Source organism: Geotrypetes seraphini, chromosome 3 (assembly GCF_902459505.1).
Source record: "Geotrypetes seraphini chromosome 3, aGeoSer1.1, whole genome shotgun sequence".
In the NCBI taxonomy this organism is placed as follows: Eukaryota; Metazoa; Chordata; class Amphibia; order Gymnophiona; family Dermophiidae; genus Geotrypetes; species Geotrypetes seraphini.
Genome location: NC_047086.1, coordinates 188,659,067 through 188,677,186, shown reverse-complemented (window position 1 = coordinate 188,677,186; position 18,120 = coordinate 188,659,067). Strand labels below are relative to the sequence as shown.

Here is an 18,120-nt window from a genome sequence, read left to right as displayed (position 1 = left end):
GCATCTGAGAGGAACGAGGCAGCCATCGCAATCTTCGCTACCTCCTGATCCACTAGAGACCAGTCATCAGACTCCCGATCCAGGACACGCTCAGCCCACCGAAACACGGCGCGAGCGACTAGCTCCCCACAAACAGCCGCCTGGACCCCAAAGGCAGAGACATCAAAATCATACTTAAGAAGAGTCTCTAACGCACGCGCCTCCGAGACCCTAAGAGCAGAACCGTCCATAACAGGCACGGTATGCCGCTTAGGAAGTGCCGAGACCACCGCGTTCCCCATTGGCGAAATTAAGGTAGCCCTACCTCCCTCCGGGACGGGATACCCAAGAGCCAAGGCGCACACCAAACGAAACTGCGCCCATAGGCCACTGCGCCAACACAAAATCCCGCAAATCCTGACGCACAGGAAAAGAGCGGGAACCAGGACAGACCCCCTGAAGCAGAGGGGCCCCCATACGCGGGGTCTCCGGCGGCGCCACTGCAAAAATGCAGCACCAAGGAGACCTGCTACACAGGTCTAAAAGCTCATCCCTCTGAATAAAAAAACGCACCACGGACGCATCTGCTCTGGAAGACGGGAAACCCGCCGCCCCGCTGCCAACAGGCGTCCCCTCTAGAGGATCCTGGAAGCCCGCCAAAGCAGCCAGGTCCTCAACCAGGCCAACACGCTCCTCCGCCCACCAATTCGCAATCCAAGCCCCCCCGCGGGCGCTTGGAAGAGGGAGGAGGAAGAGGGGACGCCAAACGAAAAGAGGGAGGCAAAGCCATAGGGGGCGCGGAGGGAATCCCCCCCCGAAACCCCCCAGGCGCACGTGGGACCCCCAAAAGTCCGCACAAAGAAAGAAAATAAATTGGGGGCAAAAAACCCCTGGGGGTCCCCAGGGACTCCCTGCCCCAGCAGGGGTCCAAGCTGAAACCTGCCCCTGTGTTCGCCATACAGGGGGAAGGTCACCTGAGGTTGCAGACAAAATGGAGGGGCCAGACAAAGAAAATGGCGAAGTTCCCGCCAAAAATGCTCCCTCCATGGCCTGTAGCGGCTGAGAAGACTGAACAGTCCCAGCCGCTAAGACAGGCAAGTCGGCATCAGCTGTCAAAAAATCAGCTGAGAGGGAATCCTTCGGGGAATCCCTCCGTGGGCGGTTGTGGAAGACCGGGCTTCCCCACTGCTCCAAGCCGACTCGCGAGGCACCATCGGCGGGGAGCTCTGGGCGCCTGCAGCCGCTGCCGACGGAGCTCCACCACCTCACCGACCCAAACCGCCGAGTTCAGGCCGGCCGCGAGTGCCTCGCGGCTGGACTAAAATTGTGGCCTACTCCCCCGGAGAAGGGCACAATTGCTCCAGACGCGACCTAGCTATAAAAAAGTGCTGGTTACATGAAAAAATACAGTAAAATACAGTTTTCTTAAAGGGAAACAACCCTTCAGACCAGCACTACCTCAGGATTTTTTTTTTTTTTTTTTTTTTTTTTACAGAACAGACTCCACAGGCTCTCGAAGCAATATGCCTTGCTTGACTTAGGGGGCAAGGCTTACTGCTGAGGCTCCTCTAAAAAAATGTGGGGAGGTGGAGGAAGTGGGGGGAGGGACCCCGCTCGTGACCCGCCGGGTTTGACACCCCCGAGGTCGGACGGACCCCCAAACAGGGCCCGACCAAGCTCCGTCCGGCCAAAAACAGGGACAATAAACCCCTAAACAAATTCCAACAGCCCTACCAAGAGAGATGGGTACAGATCACTCAACACCTGCTGGAGACTGAAAGAAGACTGAGGGAAATAGAGAAGGGAGGATAGTATATACTGTCCCAAAGTTTTGTTTTCAGTCTCCACCTGCTGGTCATGATTAGATATATACCCATTCGTAAAGTTAACCTCTACTGGTCTGGAGAGTGCTAAAGAACGCGTCTTCTTAGCTCCGCGGAAACTAAGAAACTGGGGACCGCGCGCCTCTGTCGGGCGGGAAGGCACTTGCGCGTGCGCGGTGCGGCCTACTAGAACTTTCCAAGTTCTTAGAGTGCAATCACTCTAAAATTGTCCGTACCGGGGCTCCGTCGGTGCCGTCACCCATCAGTCAAGAATATGCTGCCTGCTTGTCCTGGGATAAAAGCTATTATGACAGCTCTGCCAATTTTTCAGGTTTCTTAAAGGGAAAGAGGCAGCAACATCTAATCCAGGGGTAGGGAACTCCTGTCCTTGAGAGCCCTATTCCAGTTGGGTTTTCAGGATTTCCCCAATGAATATGTATGAGATTTATTTGCATGCACTGCTTTCAATGCATATTCATTGGGGAAATCCTGAAAACCCGACTGGAATATGGCTCTCGAGGACCGGAGTTCCCTACCCCTGATCTAATCTTTCAAGTGGCAAGTCAAATCTCTGCCTCTATATCCATGTACTGTTATTAAAAATAAAAATCCAAACACCATACCCCCCACCAGAACATATTTCCTATTATTTGTCAGTCTACTTACCTTTCTGGCAATCAGTGAAGACAATCACCCTCTGGTTCTGAAGATTACCATAGCCCAATTATCCTGCAAAATTAGAATATTATGAATTAAGCCCAAATTTTGAGCAAAATAAAGTTACATCTACAAAGCTTGGATTGCCCTATAAAGGGGCATCCAGTGCTTTTTAATACAGCAGTGTCATAAATCAGGCTGCTTTGAACAGCAACTAATACAATGCTTATAAATCAGGTCCCAAAAAAGTACTTAAATATTTAAACTTAATATTTGTGCGTTATGTTGAATATTTAACAAAAGGGCTCTGTTTTGACCCTATGTTGACACAGTACTGGAACGAAATTGATTAAATAAACTGCCTTCCAGTTCAGCTAATCTGACTGTAGCACATTTCACATTTAGTAATTAAGTGTCAGGTAAATTCCATTACGGACGTAAGTAAAATCTGTTCTTACCTACAAGCACAGTAACAAAACCTTGCCTTCTGGATCTGACTGCTAGTCCTAAGAGCAAGGTTCCTTACTCTCGTCTGCCTCCTTCCTTCCTTCCGATGAGCATTGTAACCTTCCTCCTAGCTGTCATGGAGAGTGCAGAAGGCTCTGCTTATCTTGCTAGCCGTCTGTCTGCACTTGCTTATCTGTCATACTGGACTCCACACAAGTGTCTACTCTCAGCTGTCGGTGTTTGAGCTGACGGCCATTCGTGCTGGCTATGCTTGCTAGCAGCTGAACCATCTGCATGTCTCCTGGATCTTTATAGCTATTTCTCGATTCCTGGCGATCTTTCCTCATATCCTCCTGTTGTGGTATGCTAGCATGTGCTGAATGTTAAAAGTATGCCAGAGTACGCAGGATGTATCTGTAGACTCCCCTCAATAGTTTAGGATCCACCTGATATTTCAAGCTCAGCACTGTTACACACCCATGGGACTAAACTTCAGGATATTCACATCTAAGAGCAGGATAAGCCAACTGAAAAGATCTGTTAGTTAACATTTAAAGTGACTGCATGATTTACCCGATGACTTTGGTGGACCTAAGATGTTAAACAAGTCAAATCTTGTGTGCCATGTTTATATCACTTAACTGCAATTTTGGAAGGGTGCAATTTATGTTTAACAGGTTTGCTTTGGGTGGTCAAGGAAACCAAAAAGGCAATTAACAGCCACAGCGCTTCAAATTTGCTAAGAAATGCTAGCATGGGCCACAGTATATCATCATACTTGACTAAGCCACTGCATGCTGAAAATCATGTTACATAAAAAGATCAGCAGGTAATTGAGCTCATATCTAAAGCAGGGCTTATATAAAGCACCATTTTGTATTTTGCCATCCTTATAATCTATAATTAGGAACTATGATTACAAAACTAAATGCCTAGATTTTGGCAAAATATCTTGTTAATATATTTCAAGGATACACTAAAAAATATAAAATCTCACTGAACGTATACTAGTTCTGTCTTTGAATTTTGAAGTTAACTTAAAATTATCATCTGTTGAGTCAAGAGGAAAAGAAAGCAATGATCCTTCAAAAAACCAAAAATTAACCAATAATTGGAAAAATCACAGTAACCTTAGTTACACATTTTGGTGGAATTCTTTATGCCATATATTTAAAATGGAACGAGCAATAGCAATACAAAGAGGGACATACACTAACTTTATAAAAATATGGGGGCCATTGGCAAAATATTGTGATGAATAGTCATCAATTCTTCTCTTTTCCTTTTCTTTTTTAGCACACTAAAGGGAGGAGGGAGTTGGGAATAATTTTACATAATATGTTATAATATATGTATATTTCTATTGAAAATGTGATGAAGGATGGGTGGTAGGGGGGAGTTATTGTATCACTAGATTTTTATGTGGTAGATATTAATGTGCTATTGTGGAATAATTTGTATAATATATTCTTTTGTGCACTTGTTCAATTTGAAAATGAATAAAGAATTACTAAAAAAAAAATTATGATCAGTCTAAGTCTACTATGAAAAGGATTGAAAATTTAAATCTTAAAAGGAAGAAACCTATTTAAAAAAATGCCCCCCCTGCTCAACTAGCATTTAAATCAGATTAACAGGGTTTGTTCTTTTAAACATTTTTTATTAAGTATTATACCCTCTCTTTTACAAAGCTGCACTAGTGTATTTAGCAACAGTCACAGCAGTAGGAACTCGGAAACTCATAGGATTTCTATGGACGTCTGAGTACTTACCGCGGTGGCTGGTGCTAAAAAAAAAATGTTAGCGCGGCTTTGTAAAGGAGGGGTTAGCTACTCAAAAATCTTCACTTGGGTTTTAAGATCAGTTTAAGGGGTTGACATTAATTTGTGCAAGGTGGGAGGAGATGGGACAGACCTTAAATCACTAACCAGTAATCATATTAAGCGTTCAGATAAAGATCCACTTTTTTAAAAGTTTGGAATAGTTTGCTAAAACAACAAATAAGGTAAAGAAACTTAAAATATTCTGGCCAGTTATCTGAAATATAGATGAAATGCTTGATGTTCAAAACCTCGAAGTGAGATTAAGCCGCCTACATTTTAATATATTAAAAGAACAAAAGCCAACAACAAAAACCCACTAAAAACAGAAAAACCCACCAACAGGTAGAAAACTTCTTAGCATCCTTCCCTATGAATACTAAAATCCTTATATTTTTAAATAAGAACCTAGAATGACTAACTACACAGTACATTTATAAAAAAAGACAAGTATTTATTCATCATCATGATCAGACTATTACAGTTATTAATCAATGGCATGGGTCAAAAAAAATAAAATTAAAAAAAAAAATCTACATTTAAAACCCCTTTTCGGAATGCTTTACACTTTCCACATTACAGAAACTAAAATAACCTGTTATACAATTAATTTCACACATACACAGTCCTTGTATTTGCCCAAATAATTTTCTAAAACATGTCTTCATGTAGCAGCTACGCCCTGCCACAACTGTGCTTGGCTGAGTTCACAACTTTTGTAGTAACCTGTAGCTTCCCTGTCACTTCTCTGGCTCGCCTCTCCTGCTAAGCTTTGTTTCCTGTTGAATAATATGGAATAAAATTGTTAATCTAGTCATCATCTTAAGGCTACAACAGCATTATGTTTTGCTCCCATACATTTAATACATTAACAATTATTAAATTCAATACCTGGTAGTAAAGTAAAGCGTACTTTGATTAGTCTGAATGGTAAAGAAATGCAGCAAAGATCAGCCTTACCAAATCAGTTTTAGAATCTTCTTCCACTTCCATAACTGCTGCTTCCACCACTTCCACTTGATCCACCAAAACCACCTAAATTGAGAATTTATGTTAAACCTCTAACAGTAATTTATGGATCCTCATGGGCTTCCTGTTGAAATGTGTATTTTGTTTAAATTGTGTTGTCTGACCTTTAAAATTAAAACTTTGAATGGGGGATTTACCAGGGAATTTCAAAATTGTAGGATCTTTCAAGAGGACATCATAATGATGATCATCTTATTTCAGGGTTTTTTCCATTCAATGAGAGGGTGTGAAGATTAGGTTATTACATCGATATCTTCTTTCTAGTAGACAGATACTCTCCTGAACATGTAGGTAGCCAATCCCTTCTTGTGAGAATTCTTATAGGGAGCTTCATTAGAATTCTTTTCTTCTGCCTACCATCCTTCTGGCCTATCCTAATTCCTCACATCATACCAAAGCAGATGGTCAGCCCTGGAGAGGAAACAGAAGTGAGGGGTATGGGTTCACTCCATAAGAACAGCCTTTCTGGGTCAGACCAATGGTCCACCAAGCTCAGTAGCCCGTTCTCACGGTGGCCAATCCAGGCCACTAGTACCTGGCCACAACCCAAGGTAGCAATATTCTATGCTACCGCTACAGGGCAAGCAGCGACTTCCCCTGTATATCCCTTAATAATAGACTCTGGACTTATCCTCCAGGAACTTGTCCAAACCTACACTATCTGCTCTTACCACATCCTCTGGCAACACGTTCCAGAGATTTGATGGAGTGAAAAAATAAATAAATAAATTGATCCACTTGTACTCATTCTACTCCACTCAGGATTTCGTAGACTTCAATCATATCTCCCCCTCAGCCATCTCTTTTCCAAGCTGAAGAGCCCTAACCATTTTAGTCTTTCCTCATATGAGAGGAGTTCCATCCCCTTGGTCACTCTTCTTTGAACCTTTTCTAGTGCCACTATATATCTTTCTTGAGATAAGGAGACCAGAATTGAACGCAATACTCCAAATGAGGTCGCACCATGGAGCAAAACAGGGGCATAATAACATTCTTAATCTTGTTAACCATCCTTTTTAAATAATTCCTAGCATCCTATTTGCTTTTTTGGCCACCGCTGCACATTGAGTGGAAGATTGTCGTATTGTCTACGATAACACCCAGATCCTTTTCTTGGGTGCTAATCCCCAAGTTGGACCCTAGCATCCAGTAACTGTGATTCAGGTTATTCTTCCCAATGTGCATCACTTTGCATTTGTCCACATTAAATTTCATCTGCCATTTGCTTTTCCCCCGAGAAGCATGTCTGTTCTGCTCAAAACTTAACCATCTGCAAAACATAAGTCACCCTGCAAAAAAAAAAAAAGTCACCCTGTAGAGGGTAAAGGCCAAGGCAGAGAAGCACACATCCTGGAAATGAATGCGTGGATGGTGTCGATGATGGTGTGGGATGATTTTTCAAGGGCTGCCGAGTATAGAGGTTGTGCATCTATCAAAGAAGGGAAGAAGTGTCTTCAGAAGTAGGCTGGCTAATCTACTGAAGAGGGTTTTAAACTAGAAGTGATGGGGCAAGGTGATCAAAGCTCCCGGGTGAGTATAAGCCCTCAGATAAGTAAATCACTAAATACCTCTACATGGATGAGAAAAGGGGGCAATGTCTGGAAAGCAGTACAGTGGTACCTTGGTTTACGAGCATAATTCATTCCAGAAGCATGCTCATAAAGCAATGTTACTTACCGTAACAGTTGTTATCCAGGGACAGCAGGCAGCTATTCTCACTAGTGGGTGATGTCATCCGACAGAGCCCCGATACGGACATCTTGCAAGCATGTCTTGCTTGAAGAAACTCAGAAGTTTCGAGATGCCCGCACCGCGCATGCGCCAGTGCCTTCCCGCCCGATGTACCGGGCGTGTCTCCTCAGTTCAGGTAGCTAGCCTGAGAAGCCAACCCAGGGGAGGTGGGTGGGACGTGAGAATAGCTGCCTGCTGTCCCTGGATAACAACTGTTACGGTAAGTAACATTGTTTTATCCCAGGACAAGCAGGCAGGTATTCTCACTAGTGGGTGACCTCCAAGCTAACCTCAATGGGATGGTGGGAGAGTTGGCAACTTAAGAGAATAAATTTTGTAACACTGTTTGGCCAAACTGTCCATCCCGTCTGGAGAAAGTATCCAGACAATAATGAGAGGTGAATGTATGAACCGAGGACCAAGTGGCAGCCTTACAAATCTCCTCAATCGGTGTCGATCTGAGGAAGGCTACAGAGGCTGCCATTGCTCTGACCTTATGGGCTGTGACCTTACAAGGGAGGGATAATCCAGCCTGGGCATAGCAGGAAGAGATACAAGCCGCCATCCAATTAGAGATGGTACGCTTCGATACAGGTCGTCCCAACTTGTTTGGATCAAAGGAGACGAAAAGTTGAGGAGCAGTTCTGTGTGGCTTGGTGCGATCTAAGTAGAAAGCCAAAGCACGTTTACAGTCCAGAGTGTGAAGAGCTGATTCTCCAGGGTGAGAATGAGGCTTTGGAAAAAATACTGGAAGTACAATAGATTGGTTGAGATGAAATTCAGAGACCACTTTAGGCAGGAATTTCGGATGAGTACGGAGGACCACCTTGTCATGATGGAATACTGTGAACGGTGGATCCGCCACTAGGGCTTGAAGCTCACTGACCCTGCGAGCAGACGTGAGGGCCACCAGAAAAACCACCTTCCAGGTGAGATACTTAAGTGGAGCCTTGTTGAGAGGTTCAAACGGAGGCTTCATGAGATGAGACAGGACAACATTGAGATCCCAAACCACAGGAGGAGGTTTGATAGGAGGGTTGACATGAAAGAGCCCTTTCATAAATTTGGAAACCACAGGATGAGCAGACAAAGGTTTCCCCTGTAGAGGCTGATGGAAAGCCGCAATAGCACTCAGGTGGACTCGAATCGAAGTAGACTTGAGACCAGACTGAGACAGGTGTAGAAGATAGTCCAACACAGACGATAGGGAAGCTCGCTGAGGCTCCGTGGCGTTGGAAATACACCAGGAAGAAAATCTAGTCCATTTTTGGGAATAGCATTGTCGAGTAGCAGGCTTCCAGGAAGCCTCCAAGACCTCCCTCACTGCTTGAGAGAACTGATGAGGGGTTACGTTGAAAGGAACCAAGCTGTCAGGTGGAGAGACTGCAGGTTGGGATGAAGTAGTGAACCTTGATGTTGAGTAAGTAGTGAAGGAAACACTGGAAGAAGTACTGGCTCCTTGCTGCTCAGTTGAAGTAGAAGGGAGTACCAAGGTTGTCTGGGCCACCGAGGAGCAATCAGAATCATGGTGGCATGGTCTGATCTCAACTTGACCAGAGTCTTTTGAATGAGAGGAAATGGGGGAAACGCATATAGGAAGCGATTCCCCCAATCCAGTAGAAAGGCATCTGCCTCGAGGCGATGAGGAGTGTAGATCCTGGAGCAAAACTGAGGCAGTTTGAAATTGTGGGGGGCCGCAAAGAGGTCTATCAGAGGCGTTCCCCACTGTGCAAAGATCTGATGCAGGGGGTCGGAGTGGAGCGTCCATTCGTGAGGCTGGAGAAGACGACTCAATTTGTCTGCCAAGACGTTGTCCTTACCCTGAATGTAGACAGCTTTGAGGAAGGCGTTGTGGCGAACAGCCCAAATCCCAGACTCGAAGAGCTTCCTGGCAAAGAGGGGCCGAGCCCGTGCCCCCTTGCTTGTTGACATAATACATGGCGACCTGATTGTCTGTGCGAATAAGGACCACCATGTCGTGAAGCAGATGTTGAAAAGCTTGGAGAGCATTGAAGATGGCTCTGAGCTCCAGAAGATTGATTTGATGGAGTCGTTCCGCACTGGTCCAGAACCCCTGAGTGCGAAGCCCATCCAGATGCGCCCCCCAGGCATAGTTCGAAGAATCGGTCGTGAGAGCTTTCTGGTGGGGGGGAGAGTGAAACAGCAAACCTCTGGATAGATTCAAAGAGGTCATCCACCAAAGAAGCGACTGCCGTAGAACAGGAGTGACCACAATGTGATGGGATAATGGGTCGGACACCTGAGTCCACTGAGATGCCAGGGTCCATTGAGGAATTCTGAGATGTAGTCTGGCAAAAGGCGTCACATGAACTGTAGATGCCATGTGGCCCAAGAGGACCATCATGTGTCTCGCTGAGATGGATTGGCGAGAAGAGACCGACTGGCAGAGTAGAAGGAGAGCATCCATGCGTTGAGGAGGAAGGAATGCTCGAAGCTGAATGGTATCCAGGACCGCCCCGATAAAGGGGAGAGACTGGGTGGGCTGAAGATGTGACTTGGGAAAGTTGATCTCGAAGCCCAAGCTTTGCAGGAAACGAATGGTAGTCAAGGTCGCTGAAATGACCTCTGGAGCTGACGGGGCCTTGATGAGCCAGTCGTCGAGGTATGGAAACACCTGAAGACCCATGGTTCGGAGTGCAGCGGCCACCACCACCAGACATTTCGTGAAGACTCTGGGGGACGAGGAGAGGCCGAATGGAAGCACTCGATACTGCAGATGTAGATGTCCCACCCGAAATCTGAGGAACTTGCGGGAGGCCGGATGAATAGGGATGTGAGTGTAGGCCTCCTTGAGATCCAGGGAGCATAACCAATCGTTCTGCTCGAGGAGGGGATAGAGAGAAGCAAGGGTCAGCATACGGAACCGCTCCTTGACCAAAAACTTGTTGAGGACCCGAAGTTCCAAAATGGGACGCAGATCGCCCGTCTTCTTCGGAACGAGGAAGTACCGGGAGTAAAACCCCTGGTTTTGCTGATCTAATGGAACCGGCTCGACGGCCCGAAGCCGAAGCAGAGCCTGAGCCTCCTGAAGGAGAAGAGCGGTCTGCGTCAAGTTTGAAGGATACTCTCTTGGCGGGTGGTCCGGGGGGACCCGTTGGAAATGAAGAGAGTATCCTTCTCTTACGATGGTAAGGACCCAAAGGTCCGTGGTGATGGTCTCCCATCGATGACAAAAATGATGGAGACGACCCCCAATGGGAAAAACAGTGGGAGACAGAACGAGGTCGGTTATGCTCCCTGGAAGAGAGTCAAAAAGGCTGAGTAGCCTTGGGTGCAGCCGGCATCTGAGGCTTCTGGGGAGGCTGTCTCTTCGCAGGCTGTCTCGCAGGAGGAGCCTGCCTCGGCTGATAACGCCGTTGATAAATCAAAGGCGGCCTAGTGGGTCGAGACTGTTGAGGCTTGGGCTTAGGCCGCAGGATAGACTGGAAGGACTTCTCATGATCCGAAAGTTTCTTAGTAACAGTCTCGATAAGACTCATCGAACAGGTCCGCTCCCGCACAAGGCACATTTGCAAGCCTGTCTTGGAGGTTCGGATCCATATCAATCGTACGGAGCCATGCCAGGCGACGCATGGCTACCGAACAGGCAGCAGCACGTGCCGAGAGCTCGAAGGCATCGTAGGAGGATTGCATCAGTTGGAGGCGCAACTGGGAAAGGGTCGCCACCACCTCCTCAAACTCGAATCGAGCCTGAGCATCGATGAAAGGGATGAACTTGCGGAGCACCGGCAAGAAGAAATCCAAATATGAGGAAAAGAAAAAATTGTAGTTGAGCACTCGAGATGCCATCATAGAGTTCTGGTAGATACGTCTACCAAACTTATCCATCGTCCTCCCTTCTCGGCCCGGTGGTACTGAGGCGTAAACCTGAGAGGGATGGGATCGTTTGAGGGAGGACTCGACCAGGAGGGACTGATGAGAAAGTTGCGCTCCCTCAAACCCTTTGTGGTGGACGATGCGGTATCGAGCCTCCAGCTTGCTGGGAATTGCTGGAATGGAATAAGGAGTTTCAAAACAGTGCATGAAAGTCTGATCAAGCAGTTTATGCAGAGGAAGCCGGAGCGACTCCGCCGGAGGATGAGGCAAGTGCATGGTGTCCAGATACTCCTTGGAATATCAAGAACCAGTGTCCAAAGTTACATCCAAGTCATCCGCCATTTGTCGGAGGAAGGAAGAAAAGGACAGTTGGTCCGTCAGCGCCGGCCGGCGAGACGGACTAGAAGAAGTGGAAGCCTCCGGTTCCAGAGAGAACTGAGAGCGGCAAGGAGAATGGGAGGTAGATGGTTCCTCATACTCCGGTCCCTCAGGCGGAGATAAATCCGAAGAGGAGTATCCCATACGCTGCATCTTCTTTTGTGGAGACACCTCCGAATGACGCGAGGAGTGCCGAGATGAGTGTCGAGATCGATGCCCCTCCCGGTGCCGGGATGGAGAACGAGACCTCCTATGCATCGCATGGTCCCCCGAAGCCTCCACGGAATGGATGGGACTAGATGTGGTAACGATGCAGACTCGCGCGACGCCACCCAGGCCTGGTATGGAGTGCGGAAGAACTCTTCCTGCGATGCAGTATGCCCATGACTCTGATTATCAGGTGCTGGCATAGTACTCGGGTGGCGAGGAGGCATGATGGGCTCCAAAGGTGGCATATCACTAAAGGAAGCCCGTCTCGAGGCCCCCGCCGCCCTCCTCCGATCCTCCTCGTCGAGTAGTGAGATCGAACGACGAGGAGGAGGGGGAGGGGGCGGACTGCCCCCCGGGACCGGGAGGTCACCCTGAATGGAGGCGATAAGCCGGGGTCCCATAGACTGCATAAGCTCGACAAACTGAGCTTCCAGCAGGGATCGCAGCGAAGCCGATATGGAGGGATCCGCACCGAAAGGGGGTCCTCCAGCACGGTCTTCGCGCTCCTTGGTGGCCAAGTGCTTTTGCTTGCTAGCTTTAGGCACTTTGATGACCACCGGAGGGACAGTGGAAGGCGGTACCTGAGCCGAGGAGACGGGGACAGGCACCGGCGTCGAACTCGAGGCTGAAGTCGGTGTAAACGATGCCGGCTTCACAAGGCCAGATGCAGGAGTCGTCGATGCAGGTTTCGCACGGACCGGCGAAACATCAGTAGAAGTGGAAGCAGACGGCTCCTTAGCAGTCTCCATCTTAAACATCGACTCCCAGAGCAAGCAGCGCCGTTTAAACGAGCGCGCAGTAAGGTGGAACAAGGCCGGCACGATTTCGGTATGTGTTCTGGACCAAGACACTGAAGACAGCGTCAATGCAGGTCCGTCAACGAAATCGCACGCTGGCACTTGCTGCACTTTTTAAAACCGGTGATTGGCCGGGACATAGGCCGGAAAATCGTCGCAGCAAGGTCGAAGGCGCTGGGCCTAAGCCACGAGGTCGGCCCGGCCGAACCGCCGGAAGAAATAATTTTAACTTTTTTTTTGAAAAGAAAACTAATGTTAAAATAGAAATAAACAAATAAACAAATCACGCGGTACAAAGAAGGCAAATTTACTGAAATTCAGTCAGCGCAGAATGAAGTGAAACTTCTCAGCTCCGCAGAAAGAAAAGAACTGAGGAGACACGCCCGGTACATCAGGCGGGAAGGCACTGGCGCATGCGCGGTGCGGGCATCTCGAAACTTCTGAGTTTCTTCAAGCAAGACATGCTTGCAAGATGTCCGTATCGGGGCTCTGTCGGATGACATCACCCACTAGTGAGAATACCTGCCTGCTTGTCCTGGGATAAACCAAATTACTCGTATATCAAAGCGAGTTTCCCCATAGAAAGTAAGGGAAACTAGCTTGATTAGTCCCCCCCCCACTCACGAAGGCCCCCCCTGCAATCTGACATCCTCCCCGTACCCATCACCCACCCGAACACATCACTTACCCCCCATCTGGTAACCGGCACCAACGCACAGGACATGCCGGTGCTGGAAGATCTGTCCTCCTGTTCGCTGGGCCTTGAGCATCTGCACATGCTCAAGGCCTTAGTTCCTGCTCTCTCTGAGAAAAGGCTGCTTCCGATGAGGCGATGCATGCCTGGATGAGTGCTTCAAAGAATGTCTCGATTGATGATGCGAGCTGTGTCTCGAAGCAGGCCTCGACAAACGAGACGAATGTGTCTTCGCTGAGGCCCCCAGAGAGTGGATGGGGCTGGAAGCGGTGGATCGAAGCAGAGGTGGTTGGCTGGAAGAACCACGAGGCACTCGCAAAGACTCTGCTCCTTGCATCGAGTGAATCAGTTCCAATGGAGGCATGGGCAAAGACTCTGCTCCTTGCATCGAGTGAATCAGTTCCAATGGAGGCATGGGCAAAGACTCTGCTCTTTGCGATGCATGCATCGATGCCAGACCAGACACTCGCAGAGACTTTGCTCCCTGTAGAGAGTGTACGTACGGCTGAGGCACAGGAGGCGGCTCGACCTCATGGGAGACCGCCGCATGCCCAGGCTGGAGTTGAGAGAGAAGCTTCAGCCCCATTGTAGTAAAGAGCTGAATGAATTGCTTCTCCAGTAAGGTCTGGAACAAAGCCGGCAAGGATGGATCCGCGTCAGCAACGGGACCATCTGCACGGTCTTCGTGCTCCCTTGAGGCAGTGTGAGAGTGCTTGGACTTAGAAGCTTTGGGCACTCTGAGCACTACCGGAGGAATGGGCTGCTGCGCTCTGAGTGGGGATGCGATGAGATTTGGGTAAATTGATCTCGAACCCCAGAAGTTGGAGGAAAAGGATGGTTTGGTTGGTGGCCAGGAGTACTGTCTGAGATGAATTGCCCTTTATCAACCAATCGTCCAGGTAAGGAAAGACCTGAAGGTGGTGAGAGCGTAGAAAGGCAGCCACCACAATCAGACATTTGGTGAACACTCTTGGAGAGGAGGCAAGACCGAAGGGCAGCACCTTGTATTGGTAATGACAGTGATTGATCATGAAACGGAGGTACTGTCTGGAGGTCAGATTGACCGGTATGTGAGTGTATGCCTCTTTGAGATCGAGGGAGCTTAGCCAGTCGTTTTGATTGAGAAGAGGGTAAAGAGTGGCTAAAGAAAGCATCTTGAATTTTTCTTTGACTAAGCATTTGTTGAGATCGCGAAGATCTAGAATTGGTCTGAGATCTCCTGTTTTTTTGGGAACTAGAAAGTAACGGGAGTAGAATCCCTGTCCCTTTTGATCTAGAGGAACTTCCTTTATGGCATTCAAAAGGAGGAGGGATTGAACCTCCTGGAGAAGGAGGGAAGACTGAGGAGTGTTCGAAGTAGACTCTCTTGGTAGACTTTGGGCAGGAAGGGTCTGAAAGTTGAGAGAGTAGCCGTGGCGGATGATGTTGAGGACCCATTGGTCCGAAGTGATAACTTCCCACCGGCTGAGGAAAAAAGTGAGACGGCTACCTATAGGTTGAGGTAGGTGAGTAGATGTTTGGACGCTGGCTATGCCCTGGAGAATCAAGTCAAAAGGGCTGCGTAGATTTTTGCTGTGGAGGTGGCTTCACAGGTTGTTGTTGCGGTGGCCTAGGAGTCTGTCGTTGTTGCCGACGTTGACGCCTAGGTTGCTGGGGAGCTGATGGCAATGGACGAGCCACATAACGGCGTTGATAGGCCGACTGCTGTCTGAAAGGCCGCACTGGTGGAGTCTTCTTTATTGTTTTTAGCAGAGTATCCCAGCGAGTTTCATGGGCTGAGAGCTTTTGGGTGGTCGAGTCCATGGATTCCCCAAAGAGCTCATCCCCCAGGCATGGGGCATTAGCCAACCGATCTTGATGGTTGACATAAAGTTCGGATACTCTAAGCCAGGCTAGGCGGCACATGGCCACAGACATGGCCGTGGCTCTAGAGGTAAGTTCAAACGTGTCATAAATTGATCTTACCATAAATTTACGAAGTTGGAAAAGAGAAGACGAGCAGTGGTGGAAAGCCTGTCGTTTCCGCTCAGGAAGGTACTTTTCAAAGGAAGCCATGGTGGTAAGGAGATGCTTAAGATAAAAAGAAAAGTGAAAAGCATAATTACCAGATCTATTAGCTAACATTGCATTCTGGTATAACCTCTTACCGAATTTGTCCATGGCTTTGCCCTCTCTGCCAGGAGGGACAGAAGCATATACACTAGCTCCCGCAGACTTCTTAAGTGTAGATTCCACAAGCAGAGATTCATGTGGAAGCTGTGGCTTATCGAATCCAGGAATAGGGATTACTTTATATAATGAATCTAAATTACGGGGAGCTCCTGGAATGGTCAAAGGAGTCTCTAGGTTCTAGAAAGTTTCCCTCAGGATGTCATGAAGAGGGAGTTTCAAAAATTCCTTTGGAGGCTGATCGAAGTCAAGGGCATCAAGGAAGGCCTTGGATTTTTTAGACTCAGCCTCCAAAGGAATGGAAAGAGATTCACACATCTCTTTCAGGAAGGAAGTAAAAGATGTAGAATCCTGTTTTGAGGATGGATCTGGAGCAGCAGGATCATCCTCATCCTAGGAACACTCACCCTGAGAAAGAAAAGGCTCTTCGGAGTCACCCCACAGATCAGGGTCCCTAATATGGGAGCTACGGTCTCGAGACTCCGGAGTAGAGGGTTCTAGGTGTCGGAATTTGCGTGCCGACTTACCAGACCGCATAGATACGGTACCGGGTGATGTCACTGACTGTAACGGTGCCGAAGTCTGCACCGATTGATGCTGGGCCCTCGGTTCCGGTGCGAGGAGTGGCATCGATATCGATGAGGCAGAGTGCACCGGTACCGAAGCAGTGGATGCAGACAATAGAGGCTGCTCCACTGCCGGTACCGGTGGCTCAGACCGGACCGGAACCGGAAGGTTCGGTGCCAATAGAGCAGGAAGGAGTTGCTGTAACTGCTCCTTGAGCTGCACCTGTAGGACGGCTGCAATGCGCTCATCCAAAGAAGGCACCGGTACCGCCTTTTTCTTTTGCGGTACCTGTGGTGCCGCTCGACGCCCCGGAGATGAGGAGCCCGAAGTCGAGGGACTCACCTCGATAGGGGCGGAGCGCTTCCGCTGGCACCTCACAGTCGGCAGGACTGGGCTCGCTGCAATCGAGACCGGAGGGCGCTCCAGCGGGGAAGGCTTCTTAGCCGGCTTACCTGGGTGTTGCGACGCCGGCGCGGTGTCGATGAAGTGGGGGCCGACTGAGATGGGGCTGATACTGGTGTCGATGTCGCAGATCGGACATATCGGCACCGAAAAGCAAGCGCTGCTATATCTGGCGATTTTTTAAGGTACGTTTTTTTAACGTGGCACAGCGGGTGCAGGTGGAAGCCTGATGCTCAGGACCTAGGCACTGTAAGCACCAGTTGTGCGGGTCCGTGAGGGATATAGGCCGTGCACACCGCTGGCACTTTTTAAAACCTGGCTGGGGGGGCATGAAAGTAAAAACGGCTTCTGCCAAATCGAAGGCCGAGGCCTCGATGGTGGCAGCAGGCCCCGCCGGGGCAAAACCGAAATGAAGAAAAATAAAGAAAAATACTCGGGTTTTGTTTTTTTTTTAGAAAAAAGAAAAGAAATAAAGGAAAAAATTTTCCCAAAAAGGTTTCGCGAGCGGGAAGGCGAATAAGAAAAGTTTTCAACAGCCGTTGAAAAATGCGACTTGTTAGCTCCGCGGAAACTAAGAAACTGGGGACCACGCGCCTCTGTCGGGCGGGAAGGCGCGTGCGGCCTACTAGAACTTTCCAAGTTCTTAGAGTGCAATCACTCTAAAATTGTCCATACCGGGGCTCCGTCGGTGCCGTCACCCATCAGTCAAGAATACGCTGCCTGCTTGTCCTGGGATAAAAAAATCACCCAAAACCACGGACTTAAGAAGGCGCAAGTGAAAATACTTCCGAAGAGTCGAAGACGGACTTCTCGGCTCCGTGGAAAAGTAAGAACTGAGGAGACGCGCCCTACGCTGGGTGGGAAGGCACTTGCGCATGCGCGGTGCGGGCGACTCGAAACTTTGAGTTTCTTCAAGCAGACTTGCTTGTGAGGTGTCCGCATCGAGGCTCTGTTGGATCACGTCACCCACTTGTGAGAATACCTGCCTGCTTGTCCTGGAATAATGAGGATTCACCTTTGCGGTGGCCGGCACACTGCGAGCACAGGCTGGCCGTGTTAACCTCGCGTCTAGAGCACGAGTACTTTTTCCCTTTAATACGCAACCTAGCTGAAAGAAAAGTGCCGGTTAACAACACAAAAAAAAAAAAAAAAAATCAATTACAGTCAACTGAAGGCTCCCTTCAAGCCGGAACTGCCTCAGAATTTTTTTTTACTATCAGAACAGACTCCATTGGCTCTCTAAGCCATATGCCTTGCATGTGGCAAGGGTTATAGCTGAGGCACCTCTAGAAAAATTTGGAGGAGGTGGAGGAAATGGGGGAGGGACTCAACTCGTGACCCATCGAGTGCGACACCCCTCAAGATTGGCTGGATCCATGAAAGGGTCCTCCCAAGCTCAGTCCGGCACCAGACGGGGACAAGAAGGCCACTAAACAACTTCCAAGAGGCCTGCATTGACCAAGGGAAGACTGGCAACAGCCTACCACACCTGCTGAGACTGAGAAGACTCATTAAATTAGGGGGAAGCACAGCCACTTGTATTACAGCCAAAATGTTTTGTCTCAGTCTCCACCTGCTGG

General features: G+C 48.5%; 1 protein-coding gene across 3 annotated transcripts in view; it reads right to left on the bottom strand.

Moving 5' to 3' along the window:
- Window positions 1-5,155: 5,155 nt before the first annotated feature.
- HNRNPA1 (heterogeneous nuclear ribonucleoprotein A1) overlaps window positions 5,156-18,120 on the bottom strand; it is a 47,374-nt gene continuing 34,409 nt past the window's right edge. For all 3 annotated transcript variants that reach the window (XM_033936627.1, XM_033936628.1, XM_033936629.1), the window contains 2 exons: window positions 5,687-5,761; window positions 5,156-5,505 (listed from right to left, as the gene is read on the bottom strand). In XM_033936627.1, coding sequence (XP_033792518.1) covers window positions 5,697-5,761 — 65 coding nt within the window. In that variant the 3' untranslated portion in view covers window positions 5,156-5,505; window positions 5,687-5,696. The remainder of the gene's footprint in view (window positions 5,506-5,686; window positions 5,762-18,120) is intronic.